This window comes from Neophocaena asiaeorientalis, unplaced genomic scaffold, assembly GCF_003031525.2.
Source record: "Neophocaena asiaeorientalis asiaeorientalis breed wild unplaced genomic scaffold, Neophocaena_asiaeorientalis_V1.1 scaffold438, whole genome shotgun sequence".
NCBI lineage: Eukaryota > Metazoa > Chordata > Mammalia > Artiodactyla > Phocoenidae > Neophocaena > Neophocaena asiaeorientalis.
Genome location: NW_020173491.1, coordinates 4,721,421 through 4,734,280, shown reverse-complemented (window position 1 = coordinate 4,734,280; position 12,860 = coordinate 4,721,421). Strand labels below are relative to the sequence as shown.

Sequence of the window (12,860 nt, the reverse complement as noted above, 5' to 3'; positions counted from 1 at the left end):
TAACTATCATTTCCAAACACCTTTTAGTTTAGAGTTGAAAATTCATCTTACTTATTTTAGAACCATAGCTACTCCTCTTCTATAGAAAAGATCTGAAATGGAGATTCTTTCAATAAATCTGCTTTGACCTCCTCCTGTGTGTCAGCCATGAAACTTGCCAATGTAGAAAACCACCGTCAGCTCTAATGTCATCTTTGCTACTCCAGGTTTTTAAATTCCTTCTTCTTGTTGAATATATATTTCAGAAACTTCTAAAGTTGCCATCTAAGACTTTAAACTTTGTGATATTTGCAATTTCTTTTTCCATAAATATTTTTACAGATAGCTCAACTCCTAGTTGTAAGTACTCTGGTGATGAAGCTTTGAAAAGCATTTATGTTCTCTGGTGCTAGGAAAGCCGTAGTATGTGTACAACTCCCAACAGTAAACACAATGTAGAAATGTGAGTTGTCTGACAGTCTTTGATTTACAAACTTACCTTTAAAATTAGGGTTCACGAGTTCTTTACGATTGGAACATTGAAGGGCATTTCCATAAACTAAGTCCAAAGCACACAGCAGAAGATGATAAGAATTAACCAGATCATCACTAATCATGGGGAAATTACCTACAGGATTATAAACAATTATAGAGTTAAATTTGCATCAACTTCACAATATTTTTAAAATAATTTCTTCCTTTAGTTAAAATGACATTATACAACACTGTACAAAGCTGACTCAAGAGCTACAGAAAGTGTTTTGGCAAATTTACAGTTTGAAATATTAAACTCTTAGAAATTTATTAAACTAGATAGATAAGAGTAAGACTAAGAAGCCCGCCGGCCACAACTAAGACCTGGCACAACCAAATAAATAAATTTTAAAAATAAGTATTTTTTAAAAAAGAGTTTAAGAAAAACCAAAACTTTACTATAAATGCCATTCATTAATATTCATTAAATAAGCATTTATTAAATGCCTAATAGCTGATCAAAATTTTATCATACTTGGTTTTTCTTTTGAAAATTCTGAACACAAACAATTTCATAAATTATCTCAAGCTGTAAGAAACTGTTTGGTATGAAAATATTTATCTGTCAAGAAAACTGGTAGAAATGCTTAGATGGGAAAAGCTGAAAAAATGATTAATATAATTATTTTTTCATGTATGTATTTTAAAAAGACCAGAAACTATAATCAGACTCCTAACGGTAATATTTTAAATACTTTTTGATGTAGTAATACAAGCTCATATAAATTAACGCAACAGGACCACAATAAAAGATATTTCAGTTCTAGAGCTAGTATCCCAGGAATAATTGTTGATGCTTGGTAACAAAAAAATAAACCAAAACCTAAACCTAAAGAAACATGTCATTTCTGTAGTTCTGGTTTAACTCTAACATTGAAAACAGTTTTTATAGGCAGTTAAAACAGTTTTATTATTCTTAGAAATTAAGGAATATTTCTAGATTTTTTTGTATCTTTAAGCATTAAACACTGCATATATATGCTTCATATTGATTTTACACTCTTATAACATCAGATGAATTCAACTTAAATAGCTAACATACATCTGAAGAATTATTTCTAAACCTTGACATTTTCACACTAAATGACTACCCAAATGCATACACACACACACTCACACTACTCTGTTTCAGGCTGTTTTCTCTCCTTTCCTCTAAAGAAAGTTACCACTTACCTCAGCGTAGCAGGATAAGCAATTCTTTTTTTTTTTTTTTAATAGATGGAAATATTTCAACAAATCAATTTAAATGGATTAAAGAGAAAAAATAGTTTTCTGCTGCCAAAAAGACAAATGATAATTAATAGGCTAAACTTTGCATTGATATAACCAAACTAACTTGCATGGTTTCACAAAAAAGATGCTTAATATTAAAACATACTCAATTCCTCAGATGTAAAACAGGAAGTGGTACCTACCAGTTTCAAGCTACAAAGCCCTACACACTGACAAGCCTAAACTTGTCGCTGGTGTTGTACCTGCCATGGAAGGAAATAACTGGCAGCACAGTGACTTCTAACAAAAATCTGAAATGCCCCTAAAGATCAGAACCTAAACTCCACGACTCTCCCATCATGACATACTCTACATTTCAAATCCTGACTTTAGAAATAAATCTCACTTCGTGAGATATTTTATCTTTCAATCAACAAAGATAATCTGACTGAAGACTTGGGATAACATGTAAAACAGGAAGTGGCACCTAACAGTCTTCAGTCCACAAAGCCCTTCATGACAACAAGCCCAAACTTGTCACTGGTGTGTACTTGCCATTGGAAGTCAACAAAGATAACAGGCAAAAGTTATCTTGTTTATCAGGAATGAGATAATCTGGGATGCCCACTGTTGCAGACAAAGTGATGAAAAAGGTGTCTATAAGAGTACACCGTCCCCCAAATAACTAAATCAAGAACTGAATGAAACCAACTAAACTACTCTATTGGAAAAGATCCTAGTGAATCATAAACGATCATAGTGCTGGATCGTGGGTAGACAAAGGCTCTTTAGACCAAATAATTATATCGGAATTAATAACAGTAAGGTAAAACTCAACCACTGAGTTAATTGTAGAGACAAAAGCTATGCCACCCCAGTTGATCAAGTGAGACCAAAACCTAAATAAAGACAATACACTTCTCTTCCAATAATTTATATAGTACCAAATACTTACCTCCAAGTATACATGTCATAAGACATAAAACAGATATAAATCCTAGAAGTCAGATATACCTGCCCACAATCTACTGTCAAGACTAATATCATAACACCAGCCACAGTAAGCCAAGTGGTAGCAAATGTTCCAACCATCATGAAAACAGTTTATATGCTCTTAAGTCTTTCTAAATTTCATGCCACTGATCACACCACCTTCATCTCTGCTAAAGAAACATCCAGTGTGATGGAAAGCAAAAATAACCAAGACCTTATTTTTGACAAAAGAAAGATTTTTCTTTTCAATAAAGCATGCAACTCAGGGAAGGAAGGATAAGTTCTAACCTAACTAGCTAGAAAGGACCAGCTACAGTCAGACAAATTGAACTGACACCAAGGGAGTGACACATTCCTGCTAGAGGGCCTACACATGTGGCATGAAACCAAGAGCTAGGAGATGTGGATTCAAATCCTAGCTCTGTTTCTAGCAGTTAGTTTCTGGGCCTCAGTTACTGACTTTTTAAATAAGTTGGACAAATTGATCTAATAATGAGAACCTCTTATATTTATGAAACACCTGCCAGCTCTAATAATTCTTTGATTTTAACCTTGCATTTTATTGGGATATCTTAATGGCAAAGGCATTCTATATAATCTATAGAAAAAGCTGTGTAACTGTACTTTCTGCTCTTCTATATATTAGTAAGAATCATTTCTACATAGAAATACAGAGAGGTAAGAACATGCTGTATAGCACAGGGAACTCCACTTCGCTGTACAGTAGAAACTAACACAACATTGTAAAACAACTATACCTCAACTTAAAAAAAAAAAAAAAGACACTACGCCTAGGAATAAGCTGCATAAATTTTACACATATTTTATATTTCATTTCAATAAACTTAGTGATAGTCAATTCATTCCTGATTTAAAAAAAATACAGAGAGGACAATAATAAGAATAAAAATGTATTTCACTGAATGCAGACCTTGGACAGGTTAAGTGAGAAGAGGAGGTAGAGAAAATAAATTGTATCTAAAGGTATTTGATCAAGCATATTTACCTGAACAAGATGTAAAAAGTAATCTGAACTACTCTGAGAATGATCAGTCCCACTCAATTAAATAAGACATGTCTTGTGAAAAATACAGCCCAAGATATAAGCACAGACACACTAATGTGTTTCAGTCCATAATTCAGAGATAATGTGCTTTGGAAAAAATGTTGTGTAAGAACAAAACGAAGGAATTTCCATTTAATGAAGGAAGTTTGGGATACTGTAAAGAATTTCAAAAGACTCTTATGAAAAGGCAATACTTAAAAAAGAACCTGGGACTAAAATCCTTGAGAAATTTTTCAGTGAGAATCTTTTCCTGATACACATTATAGGTTGACAATAGTAGTACCTGAACTTTTAAATAAACTAATATTTAAATAAATATCGCTCTTTCCTTACCTTTTGCATATATAAAAAGCACCCAACAAAAATGGAAAACTTCAGACACGGTACAGGGCTGTCGCCTTTGGGGGAGAAAAAAGTCATGAGATAACAGAAGAATCAGAAAAAGACATGACAAATGACTGTAAACTAGGTGAGAAACAAAACCCACAGTCAGAGGGAGTGACAGCAGATTCATTTCACATGGAAAATGTGCAAGAAGTTCTGCTCCAACCAAATACTGGTAAGGGAATATCTGGGAGCGAGGGAAAGCACTCATCTTAGAAGAAAATTCTGAAGAAGTGTAAAAGCTTTTGCAGGTCAAGATAAGTAAGGTAGAAAATAAAACGAGTAACAATAGTCCTTCTGATGACATCAGCAAGGCTAATGCTGCTTTAAGACCCATGTATGCAGGCAGATATTCCTCCAACTTTTTTTCCCCTCCACCATAGTTGATGAAATGTAAACCCTCCCTCCCTAAAGACATTCCAGATTATATATCAAGTCACAAATGGATTTTTTTTTTTTGGCTGTGCTGCATGGCATGCGGGATCTTACCCCGACTACGGACCGAACCCGTGCCCCCTGCAGTGGGAGCTCGGAGTCTTAACCAATGGACCGCCAGGGAAGTCCCACAAAAGGACTTTTTAATGTAAATTCGGGGCTCCCCATAATTCCTTATATTTCTATCATTAGGAGTACCTGTTGCAGGGAGGAGGAAGGGGGAAAATAAAAGTGTACCTGTTATATTTGCTAAGATGTCTGCTACAGGGAGTTTCAGACCTGTTTTAAACTTGGCTTTTCTACCAAATCCTCTGCCAATGTTTAGGTAAGACATCTGTTGGCTCCATATCCCAATAGCCTTATTCTACCAAGGTGCTTTGAAGAGAAGAATCTGAAGACTGGGGTTTAGTTCCCGCACTGTCATTAGCTAAGTACACTTGCTCTCCATGTGCCTTAGTCTCTCCATCTGCTAAAAGATCATTCTACTTGGGTATAATACTGTATTTAATTCACCAGTCGATGGCAAGGATTAAACGTCTTTGCCCTGCTTTAAAAAGTAGGCTCCCCACCATAGGCATGTGATAAACTACCTAGTTTTGATACCTAGCAAGATAAAAGTCAAACATTTTAGAAGCCATGCTAACTTACAGTTATAAGATAAATAAGTCCTAGCGATGTAATGTACAACATAAATATAATTAACACTGCTGTATGTTATATATGAAAGTTAAGAGAATAAATCTTAAGAGTTGTGATCACAAAGAAACATTTTTTTTCTATTTAGTTTTGTATTTCTAAGTGAGATGATGGCTGTTCACTAAACTTACTGCGGTCATCATTTCATGATGTATGTAAGTCAGATCATTATGCTGTACACCTGAAATATATATAGTGCTGCATGTTAATTATACCACAATAAAACTGGAAGAAAAAAACAACACTCAAGCCACTCCAAAAACTGGCTCTAGAACTCTAGAACAAACTTAACCTACTCAGCCAAATTTCCTCCTACTTTGCTGCTTTGGTGTCTTCGTTCTTCATCCTCTGCATAGAAGGCTACCTGTATCTCCAAATTCACCTGTCAAAATCCTACCCATCCTTCCAGTCCTATTTCTGCTTACTCCATGGAACCTTACCTAACTGTCTTATACAGAGTGGCTTATTTTTGCCTCAAAAGTCCTACATTTCTATTATCTTTTGCACTTATACATGCCTCTCCCTGACTATACTTACTGTAAGCTCTCAAAAGACAGTGACTCTGGGTTTTGGTTTTATTTTTTTTTTTAACATTTGTATCCTACATACAGTAAGCTCTCAATAAATACTCAGTGAGAATTTTTCAAAGACCAGTGTGTGAGATGCAGTACTGAGTCGTGGTGAAATACACGGGCTCTGCAGGCAGACTACTTAAGTTTCAATAAGAGCTCCACACTTACTGTGTGACCTTGGCCAAATTACTGAACCTCTCAAAGGCTTGTTTCCCCCCACCTGTAACAACAGTATCAACCTCATAAAGCCATCGTAATGATTAACTGAAGTAATACATGCTTAAGTCTTAGAAGAGTCCCTGCCCCATAATAAATACTCAGTAAATGGTATACATTACTATTACTAATATTAGCCAAAAGTACTAATAAAAAGTATACAGGGTGATATAGATGTAAAATTTTTAGATAAACTTATTAGAATTTTCTGAATTAGAATTAAGTAGTCCATACACCCTAATAAATATCAAAGCAAATACAATCTGAAATCATTTTTACAACACTTCACAGAAAGAAGATATTCTATATCTTTCTATAAATGATCATATCAGCCTCACTTAGACTCAGAAACAAGCTTCTATCCAAACTTTAGAATACTTAATTATAAATAGACAATTCCCTAAAACTGCAAGCAAACTAGACCAGCTGCTTCCGTATCAGTGGGGTCAAGTATATAAAAATGAACATTGTTTTATTTTTTTAAGCTGCTCACTTACTGTAAACATCCTTCACAGTTTGGGAACATTTTTATATTGAAAGAGAAGCAAACATTATTCATTCAATTACAATAACTTCTTTTCCCCTACTTTTCTTGTCAACATTTTTCTAGTTCTATTTTAAGAACAAATTTTCATTTCTACTTTATGAAAAAAACTTTCGTGATAAAAGTAGAGAATTTGTATCCCATAATTGCCCTTATCTACCAGGAAAGATGGAAAACATCGAGCCAGAATAAGTTTACAGATTTGCAGACACAGTCAGAAGCAGAATTTCACAATAATTTCAGTTTTCAGTTCCACTATTCTCCCCCCAATCCAGTTTCTCTACTTTTCACTGGTTGTAAACATCAAAATACATAGAGAAGCCTTTTCAGGGGGATTTCTTTACTATTCAGTTTGACATAAAAGTCAAATAAAGAAATAGTCTATATGTATTATAATATGTAGAAAATAATAGAAATAGTCAATATCGTCGATAATAGAAAATTAAGTAGTCAAATACTATACCCAAGATTGCTAACTGGTGAGAGTATCTAAGGTCTGATTTTTGCATTTTCGGTTGCTTAAATGAACAGGGAAAGTTTATAGAAACAGAGATTCCACACATTTTGCAACGTGAAAGAAGCCAAACTCTTCAGAGCTAACATACAATGAAAAGCAAGAAATTATTATTGGAAAAAAAGATTACTTATGAAATCACATTTGTTTCTTAAGACCAGCAAAATAAACTGAGGGACACAAACTAAGGGATCAAAACTGTAGTACAGACAAATGTGTATTCCTGCTTAACAAATACAGAAACATACCGCTGTTTTCTTCCTCTTTGTTGACGAGGCTGCTCCTCTTGAGGATATTTAAAAATGTCCTGAAAAATGGGTTCATATTTCTTAAAGATTACAGCAGAAACAGTGAAGTTTCTTTCTAATCTCTCAGTCCGTTCTCTGAACTGTGCGGGTAGGTTTGCCATGTCTTCCCATTTCTTCATCTTGTGAAAAAATTCAATTAAGCTGATATTAAAAATAAAAAATGAGATTTTTTTTTTGTAATTAACACAGGGTAAAATATACAAATTAGATAATTAAAAGTAAATTGAAATTAACTCATTAAATTATATTACTTTTAGACAGTGATATAAAATCACAACTCATGCCTCTCTGGCTAATCTCACAGATTGGTTTATTTCTCTCATCTTCCAAATCTAATTTCCCTAATCTCTTTTCCTGAGATTACCTAAAAGTTTAAAAAAAGTATGAAATACATATCAATACAAAAGAAGTGGAAAATAAGTAGTTAACCAGAGAACATAACCAACATTCATGTAACAATTGCCAGATTTAACAAATATAAACATATCAAATACATTTTGCCATGTCTGCTTCAGATTCTACAGAAACAGCCAGTTCCCTTTGGACTCTTCTTCCCCAAAGATAAGCTCCACTGTATAGTCTGAGTCTTCCCATCCGAGTTTTTACACTTACTATGTGATTATATATGTACCCATGAACAGTTTAGTAGTATCTTTTGTATGTGTGGTTTTAAAATTTTATATACATGGTATCATACTGTAAGTAGCATTCTACAACTTGTTTCTTCATTCAATATGTTTATGAGATTAATGTTGCTACGTGTAGATCTAATTTTTAATTGCTAAAAATATTCCTTCATATGAACTACCATGTTTTGCGTTCATTCCCCAACCAATGGAAATTGAGGTTTCTAATTTCTCACTATAACAAAAATGCTGTAATGAACACATTTCTGTACTTGTATGCTGAAGTTTCTTTAAGAACTACCCTGAGGAGCAGAACTGCTGAGTCAGAGAATATGCATCTTCAACTTTACTAGATACTGCCAAATTTCCCACTAGAGTGACTGTGCCAATTTATACTCTCTCCAATGTACACCAGCAATACAGAGTTCCTATTTCCCTACATAATGACCAGACTTGGTGTCATGAGACTCCAAATTTCCCCAATCTGATGAGAATGAAATATTACCTTATTTTTACTTCGAACTTCCTTGATTACTTGTGAGACTGAACATCTTTGCCTACATGTATTAGCTATGTGAGTTTAGGCCTTTGTGAAGGCCTAATTTTTTAGTAGCTATTTGTCAATTATTTAACTATTTGTTAGTAGTCCTTTATGTAATTCTGGATACTGATCTTTTGTTACACTGTAAATATCTTCTCCCAATCTGCTCTTTCTTTTTAATTCATTTAGTCCATTGCTGCAGAGAAGTAAATAATCTGAACCCATAGGTAAAAATTTTAAAATAAAAATTGAGCTTTCGAATTGGAAATAAAACTGAAGTCTGAGATATTACTTGCATTAAAATATTAGGTAAGCTTAGTTTACTAGAGTTTATAATGATGATTCCATAATTTGACCTTTGCTTCTAAAGTCCCTTGTCTGTCATTTAACTGGATGAGTCTGACCCCACTTTTCTTCTTTGTAATGGTTATATTTTGCACCTTATTTAAGCCCACTTCTACGGGTTTACAGCCCAGGTGTTCAACTCTTTACACACTGCCTCTTGTTCTTAGGTCTAAATATAACTCAGGATGGAGTTCAAGGTTAATAAATAGACTCCAGCTAAAAGATTACATTTCTTGTTATTTTAATAGTAAGTGATTTTTTTTTAAACCACTAGGTCCATAAATTTTGACAGTGGCACTTCCTCCAAAATGCCAAACATCCTTTTTCCACCAATCTTTAATAAGCCAAGAGAAAATTAACCCAAATGGCACAAATAACAAATGTAATCAATTCCATTACACAACAGATAGAAAAAGCAATTTCTGCCTCCTCTTTAGATACAAGTCCAGTACATGTAGTTCTCAGTTTAATACCATATAATATTTACTTTTTCAATTTAGAGTATCTTTACTTAGAGTTCTCCCAATATTACACAATGATAAGTCATTGTGTACTATTAACCTAGTAGGAATGAAAATGTAATTGATTATCTTAATGTAATTAAATGTAATGATAACCTAATAGTAAATGCTTCATACAAGTACCAAATACATTAAAATTTAATTATTTTTCACCAAAGAAATAAAATATAATGGACACTAACTTAGATGTGGTAAAGAAAAACCATGACCTAACTTCTAAATTTAGCACTCCATAGGTACAAATGCTTGGAAAATGATAAAGAGAAATTCCTACTGTCACTATGCTTTTATATTAGTCACACTCTACAAACTCTGACATAGTTACCTCTGCTCTGAACATCTCAGGATTCTAGTTAAAGATACATAGTTTCCTTCAACTGTCCCTTTGCTTACAGTTGGCACAGATTTTCTGCAAGCCACATATAAGGCACATGCTAACCAATGAAGATCATTTCCCTGAAAAAGAAAAGAAAATTGATTTTTAGCTAATGAACTATATATATTTCAGTATGAAAAAACTCATTTAAATTCAAAGTGTTATTTATATGTTTGTGGGAAATTGCATTTTCAATGATGTCCCTGTCCCAAATGCTCTTCGTATAATGTGACACTGACATTCTTCCACGGAGAGGTTGAAGTCTGTGTTCTCTCACTTTGAACTGTCTCAACCAGTACCACAGGTGAAAGTGATGCTATGTAACTTTCAAGATCATAAAAGGCAATACAGATTCCACCTGGTGCTCTCTCTCAGGACATACACCGTGGAAGTCCCAGCATGGGAGTAGATCACCTTGGGCAAATTACTTAACAATTGTAGAGGCTCAATTTTCTTACCTGAGGACCGTGAGAATTGAGAAAATACAAGAAATCAAAAGATAAAATTCTATAACCACTGTTCTATATTAAATATCATACAAGCTTTATTTTCCAGGGTACACTTCCACGAGACTGACACCCGACATTATTTTACAGCATACCTGACTACTAGTTCCACAAGGGCAGGGATTTTATGTTTTGTGCCTTGCTCTATCCCCAGCACCTACGTAACAGTGTCTGGCCATGAACAGGTGATCAAAAAATATTTGGGAAATGAATGAATATCATTCACTTATTGGGTAAACTGAGCTAAGAATCTGAGATCGAAGTCTTTAAAAAACTGAGAAATCAAACAGTTATTTTTAAAAATAATTTGCTAACCATCTATTATTTGTCACTTGCTTATATAACCCTGGGCTTCACACAACTTAACCGCTGTGAGTTGAAATAATGCTTTTTCTATCGAATTTACAGGGTTATCCTGAGGGTAAAATAAGAGCTTATTTGGAGGCACTTATGCCCATCACCAAAAAAGAGTCCTTCTCTTTGCCTGCCTACAGGAACCACTAGGAAAGAAACAAGAACATGGCCTATTCAGCCAGATCACCAAAGCATGTGAAAGAGCTTTGTAAACTCCAAAGCGCTATCCATATGAGTGCTTCATGCTCCAGAAACTCCACGTTACCTTATTTAACCATCAGAACAGCTTTGTAAGGTAGGTACAAATATCTCAAAGTAACATACCATAAAATTGAGTTTGGAATGGGTAAGTAAATTGCCCAAAGTCACCTAGGTCTGTCAGGTTCCAAAGCCAGTATATTACTAGCTTCCCCCCCAACCCCGCCCCGCTGCAGATGTAAAAATGGGAATAAGGAACTGAATTAAAATTCTATTAATGCAAGAATAAAAAAATAATAACCTTAGTGAGTGCCACACAGGCAAAAACACCCTCTTATAGCTAAATAACACCTCGGTTAGGCCTTCCCATTCTGAGCCTATTTGCCCTACTCTTTCCACAAACTATTCAACAACTTAAAATCGTACGGCCTGCAGTTTAAATACCACTCACACAGGCAGTCAAACAGCGGATAAACAATGCAGACTTCCGTGTCACTTCCCATTGGCCCATAAAGGGGAGGTGCCTACAGGGTTGAGCCTCACTGGCTAGAATGGCCATTTTCTCCGCTGCAAGCCCCGTCGGAAGAAAGGGACAAAACATGCCTAGATCGCAGCGACTATAAGAGTCCTGGGCAATGTCTGGAGTGACCAATAGGTCCTCAAGGTCGTCGCAGTCCTGACTTCCTAGAGACAAATGCGTGTCTTTATCCAGGCGGGCAGAAAGCCCGTTTCATTTTGCGCAGGGGAAAAATTCGTCTTTGTTCACACATACATAAACACAGCTCGAAACGTAACGCTTTTACTCAAATGGAGGCAATGGCCTGGACAAAGGCAATTTGGTACAGTTCAAAAAGAACTGAAGAAACGCAGGCGCTAACATCGGGTTAATTTCAGAGCTAATGCAGGCAAGCCCCCGCCCCACCCCACCCCCTTCTGCGTATGGTCTTGACAACTACACCTGTTCATCCTGCCAACAAGGTGCTTGTTTTTGTAATCGGACCGCAGCACGACCTCAGCCTCGCGGTGCTACTTTAGGGCAAGGGCTGTTCCCGCTTCGGAACCGGAGGGGGAAGAGCAGCGAGACAGAGTTCACTTTCAGGGCCGCTACAGAGCTTTTCAAAAGCCAGGTTTCCAGGACGAAGGTTCGCAAAGAGGATTCCCTCCCCGCTCCAGGCTGGGAGCCCAAAGAGCCGGGGCCGGCAGGGGCGGAGGGGTCCCCCCTACCCCCCAACCGCGGGGCGCCCGAGCCGGGGAGACAAGGGGCCCCATTCCCGGAGGCGGGGCGGGACCACAAGGCCCGGAAAGCCGCTGGTCTCCTCCCCCCGGGCGCACCTCCAGCGTGTAGCTCTCGCTCATGCTCCTGTAGCTGTCCCAGGCCTCGGCCCGAGCCGCCTCGTCCATGTTCAGGCGGCTGCACAGCTCGTCGAACCGCTGTTGGGTCTGAGGGGCCGGCGACCGGGCCGACTGCGCTGCGTCCTCCGCCTCAGCATCCTCCTCCTCCTCCTCATCTGAGGCCGCCGCCGCCGGAAGGGGAGGGGGGGGCGGCGGCGGCGATTGGTTGCCTCCCGACGGCATAGCGCACACCTGGGCGGCGGGGCCTCAGGTGAGCCGAGGGCCTGGGCCCCCAGCCATTCAAACCGCGAAGCGCCCGCCAGTCGGCCGACTGATTGCCGACTGCGCCGCGGCCAACGGCGCTGGACCACACATCGGTGCCCGTAGTTCCGAGCACGGGTTGATGGGAAATGTAGTCCAGGCCGGGGGCCCACGGGGATCAAAACTCATATGTAGAAAAATCATCTCGCGTCGTCTCCCTCGGGTGGAAATAAAAGCGACTTCTCTCCGTTTCAAGTACCTCCTCATCGGGAGACCATTCAGCAGGGCTGTACTGAAGGGAAAACATCCAAGAAACGTTGACATGTGAAGGTTTAGTGTCCAAAGTG

General features: G+C 37.2%; 1 protein-coding gene across 2 annotated transcripts in view; it reads right to left on the bottom strand.

Moving 5' to 3' along the window:
* RBL2 (RB transcriptional corepressor like 2) overlaps positions 1–12,495 on the bottom strand; it is a 43,407-nt gene extending 30,912 nt beyond the window's left edge. The window contains exons 1-5 of one of the 2 annotated variants that reach the window (XM_024747372.1): positions 12,253–12,495; positions 9,812–9,942; positions 7,394–7,594; positions 4,118–4,182; positions 479–607 (exon numbers count right to left, since the gene is read on the bottom strand). In XM_024747372.1, coding sequence (XP_024603140.1) covers positions 479–607; positions 4,118–4,182; positions 7,394–7,594; positions 9,812–9,942; positions 12,253–12,495 — 769 coding nt within the window. The remainder of the gene's footprint in view (positions 1–478; positions 608–4,117; positions 4,183–7,393; positions 7,595–9,811; positions 9,943–12,252) is intronic. The other variant, XM_024747373.1, reaches the window with a different exon arrangement.
* Between the last annotated feature and the right edge of the window lie 365 nt (positions 12,496–12,860).